General features: G+C 37.6%; 1 protein-coding gene across 7 annotated transcripts in view; it reads right to left on the bottom strand.

Annotated features, from left to right (window-relative positions):
• MSH3 (mutS homolog 3) overlaps window positions 1-23,435 on the bottom strand; it is a 137,733-nt gene that overhangs the window by 77,315 nt on the left and 36,983 nt on the right. For all 7 annotated transcript variants that reach the window (XR_012505431.1, XM_045512313.2, XM_045512310.2 and 4 more), the window contains exons 9-12: window positions 12,623-12,735; window positions 9,881-9,995; window positions 4,904-4,988; window positions 2,433-2,542 (exon numbers count right to left, since the gene is read on the bottom strand). Coding sequence is in view for 6 of the 7 variants with exons in the window: in XM_045512313.2 (XP_045368269.2) it covers window positions 2,433-2,542; window positions 4,904-4,988; window positions 9,881-9,995; window positions 12,623-12,735 (423 nt within the window). In the remaining variant the exon portion in view is untranslated. The remainder of the gene's footprint in view (window positions 1-2,432; window positions 2,543-4,903; window positions 4,989-9,880; window positions 9,996-12,622; window positions 12,736-23,435) is intronic.

The following is a 23,435-nucleotide window of genomic DNA, read 5'->3' as shown; positions in this document are numbered from 1 at the left end:
CATCTGAAACTTGAAACACTTGGTCCTGAATTTATGAACTGTGTGACTGCCTGGGAGCTGAAAGAGGCTAAAAGTATAAAGAAACGATCCTAAGGGCTTCTAATTCCTGGGTGACTGATAAATAATGGGCTCTTGGAGAACTTTTGGAAGATCCACCCTCGATCTTGCTAAATTCTCTTGTCACTAATTATTTGTTCTATAAACACTGTGATTTCACTATAAAAGAAAATCAGCCCTAAACTAACCACCTTTGGCTGCCAATGTCAGAGAGAGAACATTAGCCTGGATGAACCACTGACGTGACTAGCATGGCACCTATGTTAGTGTTAAAAAAAAGCCAACAGCAACAACAAATATAGAGCTGAACCACTGAAAAATCAGCTGAAGATTTTCTCTATGTATTTGTTTGGAATAGGATGCATATGCAATTAAGGTTTAACTGGAATTCTTTTGAAGTGAATTTTAATGGATTAGGAAGCCTAGAGTTTCAAAACTGTGACCTAAAATAAAAATTGCAAAGGAAGAAGTTTTGTGTGCTTGTTTTCAGCTCTATACATTTTAGGCTGGTCTAAAGTACATACTTGAAAGCATCAGAGTTCAATGCATGGTGTACTTTCTCTCAGCCTTTCTGAGGAGGTTGGGTCCTGAGGGATACATGATCAGGCCCACAAAGAGCATGCAACATGGTCTACCGAAGTTATCTCAAATTAATCTTGCTTATATAAAATAAATTTAACAGAAATAAAAATTTTGATTTACATGAAAAAGTCTGCTAGCAAGTCTGTTTCTGCTGAATATTTCAATCAAGCAAATAAAATTTAAGAATTGTGTGGCTGCTTAGACAGATGCCTTTCTATCAGCCAGGAGACACCCCTTATATTGCTGTCCACAGACTGCAGAAAACCATCTTGTCTACTTTTGCTCCACAAATTACTTTTATCTCATTTGAATACTGAACCAAAGTAGACACTTCCATTTTCAGAATTTCTTATCTAGTCAGTTTCCCCTGTCTGAAGGTCTTCATGATCAAGAAAAGAATTGTCATGACCCGCTAAAGCTGAAGTGATTTAGTCATCATCATTATCAAAACAATGTCTTAAAGCTTATGACTAACAGTAACGGCACCTGCTGTCCTTTGCCAAAGATGTCTGTTTACCAAGCACAGTGTAAAATGCAGCCATCAATGAGGCTGTTGTGCAGTTTAAAAGATTTGGTGTACATAAAGCCCCTAGCATAGTGCTTGTTATATGACAAAGAGCTCAAAAAATGGCAGTTAGGTTTACTGTCTCATCTTATTCCTTACGTCAACCCTGGGAGGTGGTACTGCAGCACTGCAAAGGTGAGAACATGTTGGGCGGGGGGTGGCAGGCTGCCAGCTTGGTGGGATTGAGTCACCCAACTGACAGCCCACACACAGCACCACCACCACAACTCTCTCTGGTCGTCCCTATGGGAAGCTGTTCAGGACGGAGTCCATGCTGGTTTTAAATCTAGGCTCCACCAGCTGTGAAACAAGTTACTGAAGTGCTTTGGATCTGTTTACTCATCTCAAGGACCCACCTCGGAGGATGATTTTGAATATTAAATAAAGCACAATAAATAACAGCATTCAGTCAGTAAACATTAACTGGACTCCTCCTACTAAGTGACAGACACTAGTCACAGTTCCCAAATGCATCGGCATGTCAAAATCATCCGGGGAACTCCTAAAAATTCCAACTCCCCGGCCACACTGGAGACCAATTAAATCACAATCGCTGGGCGTTGGATACAGGCATCAGTATCTATGACACTTCCCAGGCGACTCCACTATGCAGACAATCTTGGAAACCACTGTTTTAGGCACTAGGCTCACCTACCTTCCCTGAAAGCACTCCTCGTCTTCTCATTCTACTTTCCTCAACATCTCACACCTAACCCCTCTTTCAGATTCCTACTGGTACTTCTTTAGTTCAGGTCCTCAGAACCTCTCTGTGAACTTGCTAACATGCCCCTCCAAAACCATTTTGTCGGCTCCCACACACAAGCCCAGCTCTGATCCTATCACTCCCATGGGCAGAATCACTGGATTAACTTCCTCTGGCTACCAGCTCCTCAGCCTGGCCTTCAAAGTCCTCCACGGAAGGTAGCCCCTCTCCCCAGCCCCTTTCTCCCTACTCCCTGATGCTGCTGATGATCCAAACCAACCGGATAACTCACTTTCCCCAGGCCGACTCCATGTCTTCCAACCGCAAGCAAACTCGCTCTTGGGGACAAGGAAAAATTCCTCAATATTAGACAGTCTATTGCCAGATACAAATTAAAATCTTCCCCAATTTAAAACTGTGCTCTTATAAGCCATGGTAACCTTGGTTTTAAGGAGGCTAACATACCTTTCATTTCTTAATTTTATATAATTTCATATTAAACACACAAAAAGGAATTGCTTTTACCTTAATTTAAGGAGTGGTTGGGTCACCCACTTCCTTAACTTCCGTCTCCCAAATGAAGTTCTGGTATGGTCTAAAACCCAAAATAAACTTCCTCTGGTTTCCATGTCAGTCTAAGAAAGACCAGAAAACAAGTTTTATTAACTAGACAATGGTATTTGTACCAAAACCACTAGTTGTTTATACTCCCTAATTATTCCATATACACTAATTTTAAATGTTACATATGCCTAGCATAAGATACAGCTCAAAACAGGTGTTCATTTAATGTCTGATGAATATATATACACACATATATAAACACACAAAGGAAAGATACAGTCTATATGTAGTTTTTAGTTAACTAACAATACAGTATTGAGAAGTTTCTTTTGAAACATCTTAAAAATATAACTGTCTTCTTTCCTCCCTTGGGAAGCACAGTGAAGATAATTTGATTTTCCTTTGGCAGTTCAGGATCTCCCACTGCCTAAGAGCTGCCGTTCTAAAGACAGATCCTCCCATGTCAAAAGTGAAAAAGGCTCAGGAGGGAAGTGGACCTGCACTGCACTCTAGGAATGCATCCTGGAAGGGTCTGACTTTAGTCTGTTTTATTAAATCCTTAGCAAAGGTTTATCTGTCTATGCTTTGCCACTTTAAAGTTAAGCCATAAAAAAAATTATAATTAACTAGAATGGTAGTTAATTTTAACCAAGGTTTCACTGTAGTACAAAATGTCTATTAACAGGTTTAAACTGTATTGGGAACATCAAGTTGCAGTTTTCACCTGAATTTTTTTTTTCCATTTTCCTTTACTTTAAATCAGCAAGCAAGTACTTAACAGAACACCTCTTGTGTGCTCAGCAGTATGGCTGGCAAAGGTATATTAAGACATGATTCCTCCCTCAGGGCACTTATATCAGAGTGTGGGAGAAGAGACTCCTAACAAGGACCCAGTGCCACCTGGCAGAAATCAACTACAAAAGGTGTGACATAACTTCCCCAGGCCTCAGGAGCCGAAAGAGAGCAGCCACAGAAGCTGCAGCGGTCACGGAAGGAAGGCTCCCTGAGGATGGGCTGGGAAGGCAGAGCTGACCTCTGAGGGGATCCACATCAGTGACTGCACCATCCCTTCTGAGACAAGAGCCTGACTGGCCTGACCACAGAAAGGGTCCATGAAGAGGATGGTGGAGGGGAATCACTCTCCAACTACCTGGCATCACTGGGGAAGCAGGCTCGGACAAGAGAGGGAGAGTGGGAGAGACCCAAGTCCTGCTACATCTCAGCTCTCCCTGACACCCAGCCCCTCCCCATGACCCCCTTCCACTGCTCCACAGTAAGGAGGCCAAAGCTGCAGTGCAAAGACAAGCAGAAGATGTTAATTCTCAGCTTCCATTTCTCCAAGGGCCCAAGTCCTGATAAAGAAAGGGATTTTAAAGGGTATTTTGATTATGGATGATTTTTGCCTTAGGCATTTGATTTCAGAACCAACTCCACTGTAGTAGGATTTGAACAGGGAGGATGTGGCAGAAGAAAGGAAAGCTTGAAATGCCAAGGCGGAATCTGCAGGCTTTGACTATAGGCTCTTCTTCACCCAAGAAATATCCTTTTATTCTTACTACTTGTTTCCTAACCCAAGGATGTATATAGAGTTGATGAGAAAGACTTGCCAGGAAAAGACTCTCAACTTCCGGATAACAGAATGACAAGATAAAAATGTTTTTGAATAAACGGAAGGCTGACTCCAGTATGCAAGGACAGCCTGGCAGAAGGAGAAACCGAGTGAGAGAAACTAGCTAGCTATACACAAATCCAGGAGTCAGGAGAATAAATTCAGCATTTACTTTAATTCACAGCAGTGGTAGTAATTCACAGCAGATGGTTCAGCTTTTCCACTACTCAAATGACTTGGAACTGCTTTTTATTTTTATGAGTTTTTTATAAGAACATTAGTTTTACAATACAACATCTCACATTTTTAAGTGATAACTTAATAAATGAAAGCAATCATTTTAATGTCTTCATTATCTTCCTCACTCATCAGTAAAGGGCAAATAAACAATGATGGAAGTTTGTGAAATGAACTACTATGCATTTAACAGTCAAATTGAATATTGCAGTTACTTGTTTTATATACTGAATAATGAAATAAGACTGCAACACTTCAACAAAAAGTTAAAAATATGTAGAAAAAGATAACCAAGCAGACCAGAAAAATCTACTTCACTGAATTCCCAAAGATGATGCCTTTCCAAAGAAATATATGATATAGAAGTTGTCAGAACAGGCATGCTGCTTCAATCATTGACAAGCACAGCGCTATAGCTCCCAATGTAACCCCCAAGTAAGTATTTCATATATTTGACTCTCCAAAAAGTGAGCACTATCAGCTGAAGACAACACTGTTCACCTGCACTCCTAAGAACACACTGCTACCTATCCCCCATTTTTTTTTGAAACCCATTTTGAATCAAATAGCCCTATGTTTACCTGACCTGATTCTGAAGGATTTCCAGGTTCCTTAATGTTGTTCCATTAAGTGTCATAAATTCCACTTCTCCTGACAACTGTTTAAAATTCCTGTAAAAAGAATGAAATATGAACCATGATATAAGTGCATAAAGAAATAGGAAAACTAATTTAGGCTTTAGAAATATTCAGTAACATTATGATAAAAGTTAGCCCTTTGCTAGGAAATCAAACCAAAAAAAGCAAAAACAACATTCATTAAGATACTGTTTTCCATCATTGCTGGTACTTAGGTAAGCTGACGTGAAAGGACAGTTACTCTCACAACAAAAACAAGAATAAGGAATGGAAGTAACAGTACCAACAATTCTTAATTTTTTTTTTTTTAATTTCCAGTAACAGGACCAAACATAGTCTTTTATCACTGGCAGAACAAGTGGTGGTCTCTTCAGGAAAAGCTATGCAATTTGCTAGAAAAATATGTCAAGATACTTAAAAGCATCCTTCTTTTTCTTTAGCATGAAGTCATTTTGATAAACACTTTAAAAGCTTTTAATTAATATTCTGATACGTGCAAATATTATTTAGTCTATAATTAAGACCACACATTTAATGTGGCTGTTTTCATAAAGTATAAAACTGAAAAAGTAGCAGGAATTATTTCCTTAAACAAATAATTCACTTTCTCCTTATGTCCCTGTAACTATTTCAAACTAGATTAAAAGTTCAATAAGTTCCAAATAAACCTGAGTCCTGAGCTCAATATGATTAATATATGTATGCATAATTCAAATTTTGTCCTTATTAGTCTTTCATTTTTTTAAACTGAAGTATAGTCAGTTTACAATGTTGTATCAACTTCTGGTGCACAGAATAATGTTTCAGTCATACATAGATACATTCATTTTCATATTCTTTTTCATTACTACAAGATACTGAATATAGTTCCCTGTGCTGTACAGAAGAAACCTGTTCTTTATCCATTTTATATATGGTAGTTAGTACCTTCAAATCTCAAACTCCCAATTTATTCCTTCCCTCCACTCTTCCCCCATGGCAACCATAAGTTTCATGTTAAAAATTATATTAATGAATGCATTACTAATAGATTAATTTCCTTTATAAGCCAGTCCTTTGACGTTTCTATCAACAGCACTTAAGGAACTGATGGCTCATTTTTCAAAGCAAGAAAAATAATGGCAGGTCACTAAACTATCTGGAGGGAAAGCATGAGTGTTTGCATCATAAAACTAATCCAACTCATCATGGCCATAACCAGATGAATAAAATACAGTTTCCCAAACCAGTTACAGAAGCAAGCCTTCATCCAGGAATCTAGAGCCTAAAGTCAGAGCCCAAAGAGCCAGAGCTCATTGAGAGATGCCTCCACTTCTGGATGAGCCCCACAACCCTGAAAAAGAAATGACTTACTGCATATTAGGAACGTTGCCTGGTAATTGAACACTGTCCTTTGGCAACGTAATTTATGTGTGACAGGTTTAACCTGGCTTCCAAAGGGTGACGTTAATGATTTTCAGAGAGAAGCAATTCCAACACTGATTGATAGCTGGGGTGCGTAGTCTGTTCTCTCCTTCTTATAACCGTTAACTTAATTTGCCTTGCATTACAGTAATTTATATTCTTCTGCTATCCTCATTAATAGATCTGAGCTCCTTGCAGGTAAGGGTTATTTATGTCTTACGCATTTTGCAGCACCTGCAGAGCCTAGGAGAAAGTAGATGCTCAGCAAAGGTCTGCGTCTTTCTATGGGGAGGCCAGTTTGTGTTGGTTGGTTTGTTTTCCTTTGAGTCATAAAGCCCAGAAATGTATGTGAAACACCCAGGACAGTAATAAAATGTAAAACATTATTTTCAGGAAGAAACAATTAGGCAGTGATTTGCTGTGTAGCTGAGAGATGTTCACACACCTTCATGGTCAAAGATACAAGCTGGGAGTGCTGATAGCCTGGACTCATAGTTGGTATCTCATCAGTACCCATGTGCTTAAGTGTAAGTCATTTGGTTCCCCTGTTCCTGACAGTTAGGTTTAACCCACACCGTAGAGGTGATTAACACTTGAGTATCTTAATCAAAAACAGACTCTCAAAGGATGCTTAGTTGGCATCAAGAACCCACAATTCAGAAGCCTTTCCTAAAAATATCTCAGCTAGCTGCCTTTATCTCCCATGAACACCAGAGGTGTAAGATACATAAGAAGCATTTAAGATGTGTGGACTACCCGGAAATACTGCTCAGTTGCCTTCAGCCTCACAAAAACTAGTAAACCTAACAGTCTATACCCTGAGGAATGGGGTCTTAGATTTAAGGTCCGGAAAGCACCCCTGTTCCACCAATTATTTGAGGGTTTTGTCACTTAATTCCAACTAAAGGTGAAATCTTGCCTCATGGTAGGAATCATGCCTCAAGTGAAATTTGGGAGCAAGGAACTGTCCAAACATTAAAATGACCGAGAATTAAAATTTCACGGAGCACACGACAGCTTTTGCGCCATCTTGCTAAAAATTACATCGGGGTAGAATTTGGTTTGGAAGAGGATACAAAACAAAATTAGAAAAGGGAAAAGGTACATAAAGCAAAGTCTAGAAGAAACCAAGGGCAAACATCCAAAAGTCCTCTCCTGGTAGAGTCACACAGGATGTTCTTAATTGCCCCAGCAATGAGTTGCGACAACTCATGTGATATGTCCACCAGAGAAGTTCATTAGAGACTCAGAACCCAATGCTTTTGCTGCAGGCTGGTCGCATAGGCACCTTCTTCCTAATATGCACCACAATTCCACCTCCCAGAAAGAAAGGAGAGGCTCAGCATTAACCATATTGTCTGAATAGTTTAGGCAGAGAGCCACTCTTATCAGAGAATGCTGGAGACCCTCCCCAAATCCAAGGTCCCAGATGCCAGTCAAGGGTCAAGCTTGCAAGTAGGGCTTTCTTAACTACTGCTGTTTCATCAGGTTTGCTCTGCTAACCTTTTTTTGCATCTCTCTCTTTTCTAATTCTATTTCTCTATGTTATGCTTATTTACTTTTATATTCCTTCTAGCTTACTCTTCATTCCTAAATTGATTTTTCTTTAATGTATGCTCATTCTTCAATCCCAACATCTTGTTTCAAAGCTCTCCTATTTCTTATTTATTATCATTTGTTATTTCACATTTAATGTCATTTCCTTAAAGTCTTTTAGCTCATTTTGCAGTAGTAGGTTATAGTAGTTTTTATTTCATTTGTGGGCATGTCTCTAAAAAAAAAAAAAAACAAAAGAACATAAATGCCACATGAGATAGTTCACATGTGGAATCTAAAAAAAAAAAAAGAAAAGAAAAAAGAACATTTGTGGGCATGTCTTTCTGGCAAGCATTCATTTTCTATAAGGACATTATCCTGTCCCTTATTCTTTTTTAAAATAATTTTATATGGGATTTGAATTTGGTTCTTTTTCAAGTGCTAATTTTTTTTTTAAAAATTGAAGTACAGTCGATTTATAATGTGTTAATTTCTGGTGTACAGCATAGTGATTCATTTATACATATATACATCCCTTTTCTCTGCTTTTTCATTCTGGCGATTACAAGGTACTGAATATAGTTCCCCATGCTATACAGTAGTACCTTGTTGTTTATCTATTTTATATTATAGTAGTTAGTATCTACAAATTCCAAACTCCCAATTTATCCTTCCCCATCCCTACCCCCCCCACCCAGTGCTCATTAAATGAAGATGAGTTTTCCAGAAGTTTTAGAAGACGGCATTGTTTAGGGCAGCTGCTGTAACTTCACACATCTCCCTCTTCTGTTGTTTTTGTATAGCATTCAGTTATGGCACCTGACTTCTGTTTTCATTCATAAAGGATTAAATGCATGAGAACTGCCCTTTAACCACCAACAGTTAGAAAACTGGACAAATAATACATATATATGGATATATTTTAAATGTTTTCAAGCCGTTGGACATGAGGCACATAGAACTGTGATCCTGAGAGAAGAAAAACAAAAGAGGTAAACACTGACTGACTCCTAGGAGAGACCAAGGAAAGAAGAATTTGTGAGACAGAAGGCAGAGATGACAGAGCTGCACACTGAGAGATCTGCAGAAGAGTCCCCTCAGGTCTTTGGCCAAGTACTGATTCTTAAATGTGTAGGGGAACTTCCATGAGATCGGGAAAGAAACATAAGAAAACAGTAGGATGAACAATGACCAGGGTTCACACAGAGCTTAGAATAGTTCACTCTGACCAATGAGAGTAGAAATACCTCAAAATACTTGGGGCAGTGGGTAAAAGTCTCAGAAGTGTATTACTCTAGAGGTGGGGTTAAAACAGACATAGCAAGGACTTCCCAGTCTTAGTACTAGTGACATTTTACTGAGATAGATCTTATCACCACAACAAGAAGTAGCTTACTAATCCAGGATTGATATGATATAGAGTAATTCTTCAGAGAGCCAAAGATAAGGGGCTGGTGAAGGTAGAATAGGGAAACGCAAGAAAGTTATTCTGCTGTGTTTATTTTTATTCCACTGGTTTTTAAACTAGCATTTTGTTAGAATGTCAATTGCCAGCTTTTAAATCTCTCGACTCTATGAAGTTAATCACTCTTTCAATAAGCTGTCTATGTAAGTAGCTGTCCTTTTTATCTCCAACTTTATGGTCTATGAAATAAGAACTGAAACCAAAAATAAGAAAGATGATGAAGTTTTATGAATGCTTTCAAATACCACTTCTTAATACTACTTCTGTAGGCAAAACTATAATACATTAGTTGTCATGAATACAAAAATTGACAGAATTCTTAAGCTTGCTATTAATTTTTTGAATCAATTAATATTTTTAATATTTTTCAGCAACAACACAACACCTCATTCTTGATCCAGAACACAGCATTCTAGCAAAAGCAGGTAAACTTCTGAGTATAGTACTTACCAAATTCAATTTAAGAAATGTTTTTTAATATAACCTCACCCCTTTTTTTTATTTTTGAGAAATCACTTACTTGGGTTTGGAAAGCACCTTTTCCAAGTTAAATTCTTTGAGATATCTTATTATGGCAGCCAAAGAGCAAATCACAGGTTTCTCCAACTTAATGATGACAGACAAATTTTGAGAATCTAAAAAACAGAGTACATACCTTCATTAAAATTATTATTCATCTTTACTAAAAACAAACCTTAAGTAAGACTTAGTTTATTATTATTCACATAATAATGTAGACAATATCTTCTAAAATTGCCCTTTGGAAAAACATGGAAGATTATAAACATCTAGGGCATGGAAAAAAGGGCATTTTCTGATGGTAGATGAACCTTTTTTGGAGAACAAAAGAGTAATTATTTTCAAGGTGTAAAATGCTCATTCCCTCTGACTCAGAAATACTCCAAAGTGCTTATTTAAAATGTGTATATAAGGAAGTGAGTTGAAAAATCTCTTGTAGTAGGAAAAAATGAGAAGCAACCTAACCGAACATCATTAAGTACATCCAGATGATTGTGCACCTCTAATGGGAATAACTTACAGCTATCTGTACTGATATGGAAAACTTTCCATAATACATTGAATGAAGGAAAAAAAAAAAGTTACAGGATCACTTTCATCTCTCAGCAGGAATATAGCAACAGCTCTCCATCTGGTCTCCCACCTTTATCCCTGTGCCCTACAGGGTATTCTTAACAAAGCAGCCGAAGGAACCATTAGACTACTTTGCTTACAAATCCTTCCACATTTCCTAACTCACTGAGAGAAGCAGCTCAAGTCCGTAAGAGTCCGCAAGGCCCTCCGCAACCTGCCTTCCAACTCCTTTATTCTCTGTGCTCACCTTCTAATATTCTCCTCCTTAGCTCCTCTGTCCCAGCTCCCAGGCTCCTTGATATTCCTTAAACATGCCAGGTACTTAAGGTACCTACTGCTGTCTCTGCCTGAAACACTGTTGCTTCACCTGTCCTTATGGTTTTCCCCCTTAACTCCTTTAATCCTCATTCAAATCTTTGTTCAAGTGCCATTTTTCTCAGTGAGGCTTTCCTTCACTACCTTATTTAAAAATTCACCTCCTCCCTGCCTATCTCTATGGTACTTCGCAACTTTAAACACTATTTTATTGTACATCTCCTCCTTCTAGGCTGTAAACTCCAGAAGGGCAGGAATTTTTGTCCGTTTAATTCCTCATCATACACACAATGTCTGTTTAATTCCTTATCATATACACAATGTCTTGAACAGGCATTCAATAAAAATTAGCTGAAAGAATAAATCCAAGTTATATTAAATAAATATATAGAACTACGTATGTATGTTTATGTGTAGATTTGCACATTAAGAATTCCTAAGGATTCGAGGGGAGGGATTTTCACTTTTTTCCTTCATGTTTTGGCTTTTTTTGCAGTAGGTATTTATTACTTTGAAGAAAAAAATTACAAAATATCCTCCACAAATCTGTAATATAAAATATATTAATTTCAACTATTGCTTTCTGTAAAATCAAGGTGTAAATGAAGAGTAACCATCAGTCTCCTACTGAGAATTTCATCTTTTAACTTTCTAGCTCTGATCCCCAGGAAACCTGATAAAGATGAAGTGCCAATGTGTTATGAGGTAGCACTATGCATGGTAAAAATGACCTGAAATCAGTCAATTGCATCTGGACTAGGATGAATTATAAATACCTGATTCTAGAATTTTGGCCATCTCTGAGTACACCGATTCTTTGAATTTGGCATGTCCTTTGGAGAAATCCCAGCACGAAATAATGACTTTCTGTAGGGCATGGGGCTTCTAAGCCAGGGCAGATCCTGCACCCACCTGATGAGAGTCTGCTTTCTTTGCAACTGAGCTGTCACTAGAGGAGGGAGGGGAACTTAAGCACCCAAAGGCTCTGCGGACCGCTGCACAGACTGCAGAGGACTCCTCCCACTAAGAGCAACAGCGCCCTGCAGCAAGCTGCATTGTGTCCTACACCCTTCTAAGTGAGTCAGGTACCAAGAGTGGCTTATGGTCGTCTCCTGATTTAGTCTGAGCTTTAACTGAGCACAAGCTGATGATCCCTTGGTGACAGCACAGATGGGTGTGTAAGTGGGTTACACTCTCATATACTTAATTCTATTTGACCAAAGAAACATGAGATGAAAAGAGATGGGGATAGAAACGCCAACAAGACACTGACGCCTGAGAGGGAGCTGGGGGAAGCTGATCTATTTAGGGTCTTATGGTGAAAGCTCTCCAGCAGGTGACAGGGGATAAAAATGGACTGAACATAAGTTGGACTGGAAGGAATGAGGGGTACAGACAAAATCAAACAGATACCTGGCTGAGGAAATGTGAATTAGACAAACAATGGTGATCCAACAAATTAAGACCCTGTCATTAATGTTCTGATATTTTAATTCTGGCCATCAACTTTTGGAAATGCTGGCTTTCACTAGGAGATTTATACCGACATTTTGTAAAACTGCAAATAATGGGCCATCTTTTAAGAGAAGCAAAAAGGAAGGATTTTCAGTAACTAACTTGTTACACTCCAATGAATATGTCAAAATATCAAGTTATGAAATGATCATAACTACAAAGAAGCTGCAGTGGTGCTTTTTATGAGTGCAAAAACAGTGATTTCTTCTCTCTACTTCTTCCATTTTTTAATTGATAATTATCTAGTTTTCATTAAATTGAAAATCAAACTTGCATCTTTATCCAAATCTCAACTCAGTTAAATTTCAGGGCATAAAGCTAACAAGTGTAAAATATTTACCATTAACGTCATCTCCATCTTGTGCATAAAAGTCTGTAACCTCCTGGAAAGCATGGCTGTATTCAAAATACATGTTAGCCATCCTTTCTACTCGAATTCTGTCATCCCGCACACTGAAAGAAAAATATGAAAACATTAAAGACGATGATCCATAACCTTGAACTTTTGGTATTTAGGCCTTGGCCTGACGAAGGAAAAAAAAAAAAGACTCATTCTTTATTCTCTCCCAAGTTGAAGAAAAAGAGAGAAAGAACTAAGGCTTCCCTGTCAAGACGCCACATTTCATAAAATATAATTATTACTTTTACAACTGGTATCCTACATTATCAAGCACATTGTGAATACTTTATATATATTGTTATCAAGAACTCACTGAAATTAAGGTCAATTACTTTAACAAATACAAAAGCGGAAAAAATGGAAAAGCATCAATTTAATTGCATCATTTGTTTAAATACTCTAGCAACAGAATACATCATTGAGCAATTCTTTCCTTGAAGTGGCATCTTTGTCTGGCTGGCTTTTTGGCAAGTCCATTTCTTCTACCACAGCCTCCAGTCAAACACAGTAAATTCCCCTTACGTCAACTCTCATTCTTTATTTAAGTGGTTCTACAGTCTTTTTAAAATATGCATGTGTGTGTGTGTGTGTGTGTGTATCTATGATTATATTAAGTACATAAACAAAATCATCAAATCATCATCCACACTGGTGGTGTTCTGTCTTTTCCATTTTCTTTGCTTGACTCCCCATTCCTCCTTTTTCCTCGTTCCTTATCACCTCACTCCCAGCCCATGTTAACAGCCTATAATGAATCTTTAATTTTTTTCATGTTCGTATGGTCATACACAATTATGTCATACACACACACTCACACATGCATTGCTTTATAAAAATGGGGTGACTTTAGACAAACCTTCCCGCATCTTGTTTTCTTCACTAAGTAATCACTCTTAGAAATCCTCCATATAGTTACCTAGCTACCACTCATTCTTTTTAATGGCTGAAAAAATATTCATAGTATGTAAAAGCCAAAATTTATTCAACCAATTTTTTTTACTGTTGGTTATTCATTTGGTGTTAACATTTTGCCACATATTGTTTTATAGTATTTTTATCTAAAAAAATTACAAATACAATTGTATACTGCACACATCCCTCTTCAGTCATATTCATCTCTCTACCATCTTCAGAAGTAAACACTACCTTTAATTTGGTGTAGAGTACCACCATGTATGTCTTTATACTTTACAATGTATTTCAGCATCTTTACACAATACATTGTATTATTTCATGTCCTAAATTTTATGTAAGTTGCACTTTACTACACCTGTCCTTCTACAACTTGCTTTTGCACTCAGTATTATATTTCTAAGATCTGATTTCAAAATGTTTAACTGCTGCCAATTTAACTGCTTATATTTTTTAGCAAATTTTTAGGATTTGCTTTTCAAATTTAATTCACCTGAACTATTCTGGGGGGATGGTATGAAGTTAGAAATACAATTTTTATTTATTTTCCATATGATTATCAATTAATGATCAAGCACCATTTATAGACCATTCCATCTTTTCCTACTGATTTATAATGCTGCCTCCAATGCACATCATATTTTTATATACGTGTGATCCTGTTTCTCTGGCTTCTACCTTGTTCCATTGATTTTTTTTTTTTCCTCTGTCCTTATATGAGGATTACAGTATTGTAATTTCCATGGCTTAGTCTCTGTGGCAAGGCCCCTACCTTGTTTTGCAAGATTGTCTTGGCTACTCCTGGGCTTTTGATTTTCTTTATAAATTTTAAGTTCATTTTATCAAGTTCCAAAAAAACCTTATTGGGATTTTGATATGCAATGAATTAATTTAGAGAGAAATGGTATCTTAAAAAAATCAAGATATCCCATTGTTAAGGATGGCATAATTTCTCTATTTATTCATGTCTTTTATACCTAACAACACTGTTCTGTCATTTTCTTTATATATCTTTGGTTGTGCTCACTCATAGATATGTTATACATTAATACTATTGTGAAGTGAATCTTTTCTTCTACTGCATTTACTAAAAGGCTATCACTGGGGTACATGAACCTAAATTTTTACACGTAGCAGCTGTGCTGAACACACTTTTCTTGTATTGCCCACGTATGGATTAGTATCATCTGCAAGAAGAAAAAAGATTGTGTGGTCTCTCCTGTACAATTTCTCTTTTTCATTTCTTTTTCCTGTCTCATTACACTACTGGCTAAGACCTTGTGTTGAACAAAGAAAATGCTAACAGGTATCCTTTGTTTTCTTACTGACACTAACAGGAATGCTTCTGAAGTTTCAACTCTGAAGTATGATGTTTGCTGTGGGCTTTAGAACAAATGACTTTTTAGCCCAAGGTTTGGTAAGTTTCCGAGTTTTAGCGAAAAAAAAATTACTCAAAAAGGATTATTGATTCTTACCTAATGCTGTTCCTACAGGTGTTAAAATGATCATACAGTTTCCTCTCACTTAATCTCCTAAAATATTACTCATACTTTCTGATGCTGATTGATCCTTGCACTCCTGGAACATATCATACTTGTCATGATGTTCTATGCTGCTTAAATAAAGTTATCAACTTGATTTCCTAGTGTTTTTTTCCCCCAGAAAATCTGTGCCAGCATACCTAGTTCCAAAGTCTCTTTCTGTTCTACTGCAAGACTAGACAGGCATAAGCTGATTCAGGAAGAAATCTAAGAGGGAGGATTTTCTCCCATCTGTGGTGCTGGAGAGGATTTTTCCACCTTAATCCAGTGGAGAGAGTACCAGACTATTATAAATCTCATAGCGTTTTTGATCTTCCTGTAGACTCCCTTGATACTTGGATTTTTAGAAGCCTGCTGAAAAGTTACTTAGCAATTCAAAAAAAGCAATGAATGACCTTACATGAGTTCCAAACTGTTTTTGTACAACTTCCTAGAGTGAACACAGGAGGCAGTTGGTAACTCAATTACTGCTCTAATTAACATTTTGTTTGAGAAGCATAAAAGGATTTAAAAACCCATTAAATTTGATAAAAATGGATTTGTCAATTATCCTTGAGGCTTTCATGGAAGCATTACAAGAGTGTTAAATTCAAAGTTCTACAATCTGTATATTAAATATCCTCATTTTTTTCCCACAGACTGGAATGGAGCTTTATGTAAAATCTCCTGTGTTTCCCTAGATTTCTTAATTGAATAAAGTTATGGTAAAATCAAATCACTGTATCTTTGAAACAAAAGTCTACTTGAAACACTGTATACATAATGAGTAGTATTCAACCAGAATTTTGCCAAACTAGATTTTAGTAAAATTTCTAGATTAAACAGAGAACTGTCAATCTTGGTTCCCTGAGACTATAGTCCATGAAATCAGAATCACCTGCAACACACATTAAAAGCACAGAGGCCACACCCCAAATGTGTTCAATCTGAATTCAGCAGGAATCTGGAGGAGCGGGGGCACATTCATTTTCAACAGGGTTTTGGTGTGATTAAATTTTAAAAATTAAGGAAATTAACTATGGTCATATAATTGACCAAGGAGTTAAAAAATTATTAAAAACACACACACACACAAAAAAACACCTTCTCCTTCTCACCCCCTATAGAGGATGTGATCAGGGGCTGAAGCCTTATGAATGGAAAGAAGGCTGAACAGAGGCGATGTTCCTCCATGTGCCTGGGGTGGCAACCACCCTTCCGTGCTGGATGGAGCACTAATGTCAGGATGTGAGTCTCGGTCATTACATGGGGGGTGTCAAGTTGCACTGTTTTAAGATTTCCAATTTTAAAAAGTCCTTTTCATATATTACATGTCTCTCTGTTGTCGAATACATCGTTTTTGAAAAATTAAAAGGTGGTAAAACTCTCAGCAAGTGTGAAGCCCACACTAAAAAAAAAAGGGGGGGGGGACTTTAGACTCAGTATCTTTTAATGTCAACTTGGACATAAAACCAGTGACTCTTTGGTGGTGAGTAACAAACTACCTACAAAGATTTTGGACTACTGTTCAATTGTGACCAAACAATGTCAGCTTACCAACTTTATGATCTATGCTGACTTTAGAAGCTGTACTTTTTATAGATAAAAAGAGCCTTGTTAAAGGCTGAAAATCAAACTCAAGTTCTCTTCTGACAGTGTACTTACTGATGATAATAACACTGCTGATTGAGTTCCAAGCTTAGTTGAGTGATTCTCTTCTCTAAGGATAGAATGCAACAGAGATCTAGATTGAGTAAGGCAGACCATGTAACATAGTTACAATGTCTCTACATTAGAATTAGTATGAAATTCATTAATTTTATCACTGCTTACGATAGGGAACTACCACTATTTTCTTAGAAGACTAAAGGCATGGTGTCAAATTATAAAGATAACCAGTAGAACAAAAATATCAGAATACTCCATAAGAACAGTAAGGAAAACAGACCACATTGTGAAAGATTCCTTAAAAGATATAAAAATAGAAAATAAAATGTGGACAAACTAAAATCAAATATATCTGCCATACTGACAAATATAAATGGGCTGATAAACTCACCCATTTAAAGAAAATTACCCTCAGAATGTATTACAAAGAAGAAAAACCTATGCTACAAACATGAGCAAAACTTAAAAGTAATTCAGAAAGATGAGAAATAAAAGGATGGCTGAAAAACACTGCCCAGATGGATAATTAGGCTAATGCAAATAAAAAGAAAGCATGGGACAAGATTTTGTTATCAGGCAAGATAAAATTCAAAACAGACAAAAAGCATTAAGCAAGACAAAGAGAGATACTTTATAATAAAGAAGACAAGATGGAAGAAAACCTTTCTATCCCACATCCTTAAAAGAGTTTTAGATTGTTGAACCATTGGGATATACTACTTATTTAAAAAATAAAAGTGTCCATTAAGAAGAGAGAAAAAAGGAAAGAGCAGATTCCAGGATTTACACAGGAACTCCCAGATGTTTGTCAATTCCCTGGACTTGAACTTGGGAGGCTAGGAGTCCAAGGAACAGAGTAGCTGCAGCCATCCTGCCACCTTGTGGAACATGAGATGAAGGCAAACACAAGAGGGAGGGACAAGGAGAAGAGCCCCTAAATCCAGCCATGCCCAACCCCAGCCTACCTTTGAACTTTTCATTCATTTCATTCATTTTCATTCACTTACATGAGCCAATATGTTCGTTTTCAACTTTTAAAAATTCATTAAGGACTCACTAGAAAGTACTGGGCTTTCAAAGGAAAAAAGGGTCCTTTGCTGTCCAGAGAAGAAAGTGGACACAATCACACAGGTAACATCTTAGAAAGATGGCAACCTCTACTGCTGGCCAAATGGCCAGTTTGATTTCAGCTGGTGAGTCTGCTTCAGACCAAACCAACAGGGGGACAGACTACAAGTCAGAGAGTCTAGAAACCAGGAAGACCCCTCCTCCCACACTTCCCCACCAAGCAGAGATCCAGGGACCTTAGCCAAGTCACCACTGGGGGCTAGAAACCAAGACCAGATTTAGGGCCAAGGCCCCGGCAGGATTAGACAGACCTGAGGTGAAGGGACACTGGGACCCAGAGACAGGCCTGCTGGGGAGCGGCAGGAAGGACCGAGCATTTCCTTACTTGCTGTGAAAACTCCACAGGGCCTCAGACAGAGGAGGCCTCCGGCCCAGGAATAACCGAGGCCAGCACGCCTGGCAGCTGTGCCGTTCAAAAGACCAAGAACTATAAGAGGTATTATCTTTTTTTTGTGTAAAAGTCATCATCATTCTTTATCTGACTTCCTCAGAGAACATCAGAGGGGGAGGGTCTATCTTACCCACTGAAACACTGTGTAAATCCCTTTTTCCTTTTCTCTCCAAATTCTCTCATACTTCGTGGCTGCTCTGGAGTCTCTCTTCATGTGTCACCCCCAAAAATTACTCTCTTGTAATTCTTAGTTTTTTTAAAATTAATTTATTAAAAAAAATTTTAAAGTAGCTTTATGTTAGGAGATATTATCGTAAGGTAAGAAGCCAACACTAGGTAAACTCAGGTAAACCTTCCTCTAGCTCTTTCTATCAAAAGATTAGAAGGTTTTTTGCTTTTTTTTAGAGTGGTTGCTACTTTAAAAAAATAAAAATAAAAAAATAACGCCCCATCAAAAAATTTCTAATCTGTCTTGGCAAACCTGACAGGCAAGTACCTCTGTCTGCAATGAGGTCAGGAAAACTAAGAGGATTAGCGTGCTCAAACTTGGGAAACCAAAGGGAAGGGAAACGGTGAAGGGGGAGGGAATGAAGGCAGAAAGCCCAAGGGCCTAGACAAGCCATCACTTCTGCCTGTACTCATGACCTCCCACTTCTTCTTCCTTGATCCCGGAAATCTCTAAGGACAAACCCTTGTAACAACATTTTAAAACCTCCATTCTCGCTTAATCTTTCAGCCCATCCCAATCCTGGGTCTTTTTCCCACCCGGGTCCACATACCGTGCCCCCAGGCCTGTGCGCACTTTCTTACTTAACAAGCCCGCCAAGACTTACCTCCTCTAAGACGCTTTCCCAGAAGAATAACCACATGGCTAGGACAGCCTGTGCCTTCCACTGGACACGTGGGACTGCGGTTTGTAAAATAATACCTTCAGAAATCAAGCTACTTTGTTTGAGCACACATGCTTCTTGTCAGGAACTTTACTGCTAGAGATAGAAATCCAAACTACAATATGCATTATAAAGGAATGAAAGCTTCATGGAATATTAACCAGAATAATGTCGGCTGTGCTATAAAACATGACTCCTTCTGAAGTCCAGAAGCAGAGGTGAAGGAAGGGACTGGCTGCTGCTTTGTGTGTTTTCCCCGAGAAGCCATTATAACCTAATGGTTCAAAGCCAGGAAGGATGGACCAAATCGCAGTTCTGCCACTTACTAGCTGTTTAATCCCAGACTTCACATCTCGCTGCCTCAGTTTCCTGGAAATCTGTATGAAAAGAATAGTAACTCCCTCACAGGGTGTTGGTAAAGATTAAATCAGCCAATAACTATCAAAGCCCTTAGAGCAGCACCTAATACATAGTGTTAGCCATTGCAATTACTATTAATACTATTACTGCTACTTAAGAATGAAAGATAGGAGTAGTCATGCTCAAAGGAAAGGGGGGAAAAGGGAAAGAGCGTTAGCACAGACGTAATCAGGCAGGACAGACACAAAGGAAAGAGCATGTCAGCAATGAGAAATATTCTCATCAGCTACCAAGATGTGTCTCTAACAATACCCTTTTCACTCCAGGGGAACAGAGGATGAAGAGGAGGAAAAGCTAATGTGGGATTTCAGACACCACTGCCCCTGTCCAAAACAACACCTCACCTCCTTTTGATGCCTGAAATGCCTTTAAACAGACACCAAGCATTTTCATTTCACAAGTAGAAACAAAAGAAGCTACTCAAGGGGGGAGGGTATAGCTCAAGTGGTAGACCGCATGCTTAGCATGCACAAGGGCTGGGGTTCAATCCCCAGTATAGCCCCTAAAAGTAAATAAATAAACCTAATCACCTCTACCCGCCCCCCAAAAAAGGGAAAAGACAAAAGACAAATTTGAAAGAAAAGAAAAGAAAAAAAAAAAAAAGCAGCAGCTACTCAAAGGTCACTTAAATAGCAGTTTTCAAAGATGAGAAGACAAAAGATATAAAAAGGCTTATCTATATACTAAGGTTATTTTTAAAGTTAAATATTAGAAAATTTAACAAAAGTTGCTAAATTCTAAAACTGATTACCTAAAATGATACCAATTACACAATATTTATGTGCTTTCCTGAATGTTTCAAATTCCTTAGCTTAATTTCTCTCTCTCATACACACATACATGTGCACACACACACGTACAGAATTATCCTTTTTACCTTCATCTCTAACTGGGTCTCTATTAGGAATAGGTTGGCATGGTAGGTGACTAGAGCTCCCATGTGGTAAATAACTAAATTCTAACATATAAATAACTTCTGATACCCACAAAATACACACACTTTTAAAAATGACATCCTACAACATCAGTGTCCAAAATATCTACTAACCTAAGTAGGTCATTTTTCAAAGCTAAACGCAAAATAAAGCCTTTGACATCAACATAACTCAATGCGGTCAGAAGACTCTTTAAGACAAATGGTGTAGAAGCAACTATTAGGCAAAGATTTCTTATGACATAAAAGAAACTAAGAAAACTGATAAATTTGATTTCCACCAAAATTAAAACCTTGTGTTCGAACTTCCAAGGTCATCAAAAAAATTAAAAGGCAAGCCACAGACTGGGAGAAAATAGTCACAATAAACATATCTGACAAAGGATTTGTATTCAGAATATAGAAAGAATTCTTACAGCTCACTGATCAGACAAGCAACTCAATTTGTTTAATGGGCAAAAGAAGATATATGAATAGCCAATAAACACATGGAAACATCATTGGTCATCAAAAAAAAAAAAAAGTAAATAAAACCAAAATGAGACACCACTTCACACTCAGTATAACGGCTAAAAATAAAAAGAATGTCAACACCAATCTTTGGCAAAGATGTATGGCAACCACAACTCTCCTACCTGCTGCTGAGAGCATATAATTGGGGAACTACTTTTAAAAAGAGTTCAGCTGTTTCTTATACAGTTAAAACAGATACTTACCCATATAGCCCAGAAATTCCACTCTTTGGTATTTACCCAAAATAAAAACTTAAGTCCATAAGAAAACTAGTATACAGATGTTCTCAGCAGCTTTACTGAAAATAGGCAAAAAGTCAACTGCAGAGCAAGTGAATGGATAAACAAATTTTGTAGCAATACTACTAAACAATACAAAGGAACAAACTACTGATACACTCAACACTGGGTGAATTTCATAGACTTTATGCTGAAAGGGACTGGACATGAAAGAGTATATCCTGTAATGAGTCCATCTATGTGAAATTCTGTAAGAGTCTAATCAGATCAGTATTTGTTTGGAGTAGGAGGTGGAGGTGGGGAGAAAAATGACTGCAAAAAGGCACAGGGAACTTTCTGGGAAGATGGAAATGTTCTATATCTTAACTGGGGTGGTGGTTATATTGATGCATATATTTATCAAAATTGATCTGATTCATACAGTTGAAGTGTGTAAATTGTATTGCATGTAAATTATACTTGATTTAAGAAGATTAAAAATCAAAGCTTTTGATATTTGCCATACATAATTTATAGCTGAAAATTTTCTATTAAAAAAAATCTGAACATTTAGACCAACAAATTCCTGTGCATATGTGTAATTCAAATACATTTTTGAATTAAGATTCTAATTCCAGTATTTAGTCACCAAAAAGCAATGGTGCAGAGAAGTATCTCATTTTGAAGAAAAACATTTAACTTCAAAAAGTACATTCCATATTTAAGTGTGTTGAGATAATCACAGTGTAAATGTCATCTATTTTATATATATACAATCATCCTAACACGAGGCAACTTTTTACAGAATAATTTATGCATCCTGTGGTTCAAAGACATTTTTTTTTCAACCATAAAAATCACCAAGTCATTACCTGACATTATATGCTTTTGAGAAAAAGCAAAAGAAACCCTACTTCTCTGAGAACTCCACAAGCTTACATAATCCTGAAGAGAATGATCAGCATTAAAACATTCTCAGATTACTGGAAATTTGTCTCATTTTCTTCACGCATGATTAAAAGCATTTTCTCAGTAACAGACACAAAATCAAGACCATTTCACTCGATCATATGCCTTTTGAGTTCATTAACAAGCTTAAGCCTGCCTCAGGCAACCTAAGAAAAAAAAAATCTTCCTCAACTAATGTTTTTCTCCACAAATACTAACTCTGATGTTATCCTCACAAAAAGCCACTTCAAAAAAAATTAATCAACAAATTGACAATCTGGAATTCACAGTACAATGAATAAAAAATTATACACAAATAATACACCAACTACTGGTGTTTCCTTTTCAGTTCAAGTCAACAAATCTTCACTGTGTAAGTACTACAGGAACAAAAAGAAGAAAAGAAAAAAGAAGGTCCCTGCCCTATGTTATGGGTTGAGTTGTGTCCTCCTAAAATCTGTACACAGAAGTCTTAACAACCCCCAGCACCTCAAAATGTGACCTTATTTGGAGATAGGGCCCTTACAGAGGTGATCAGGTTGAAGTGAGGTCATTAGGGTGGGCCCTAGTTCAATATGACCGGTGTCTTTATAAAAAAGAGGAAATTTGGACACAAAGCCACACATAAAAAGAAGACATAGGTAGAAGATGGCTGTCTACAAGCCAAGGAGAGAGGCCCAGGAGATCCTTCCCTCTCAGCCCTTAGAAGGAACCAACCCTGCCGGAACCTTGATTTTGGATTTCTAGCATCTGGAAGTGTAAAACAATAAATTTCTGTTTTTTAAGCCATCAGTCTGTGGTACTTGTTACAACAGTCCTAACAAACTAACACAGCCCTACTAAAAGCCTCAACATCTGCTCAGGACGCTTATAAACAAATCGCTAGAACACCAAGTAGACTGAAAGGAATGCTGTGACAGTATCTGCCAATTTTGGGAGTGTAAATATTTCCACCGTGGCTCTTTTAAGCTACCAATGCTTTAACAACCTGAAAAAAAAATCCCATGGAAATGTACCAATCCATTCTCACAAGCCGCTATAAGCCAGGTCTACCACAGACCAACAATGCAGGCGTTAGTAGTTAATATCCACAGGCAATTTCAATGTTCAGCCAAGGCTAAAACCACAGCGAAAAATTATATGACAGCTTCATAAAAGCAGTAAGGCTGTTAAAATATAGACTATTTGAGAAGACAGATGTGGGGAAAACA

This window comes from Camelus bactrianus, chromosome 3 (assembly GCF_048773025.1).
Source record: "Camelus bactrianus isolate YW-2024 breed Bactrian camel chromosome 3, ASM4877302v1, whole genome shotgun sequence".
Lineage (NCBI taxonomy): Eukaryota > Metazoa > Chordata > Mammalia > Artiodactyla > Camelidae > Camelus > Camelus bactrianus.
Note: the sequence above shows the minus strand (reverse complement) of the source record. Positions and strands in the feature narration are given on the sequence as shown.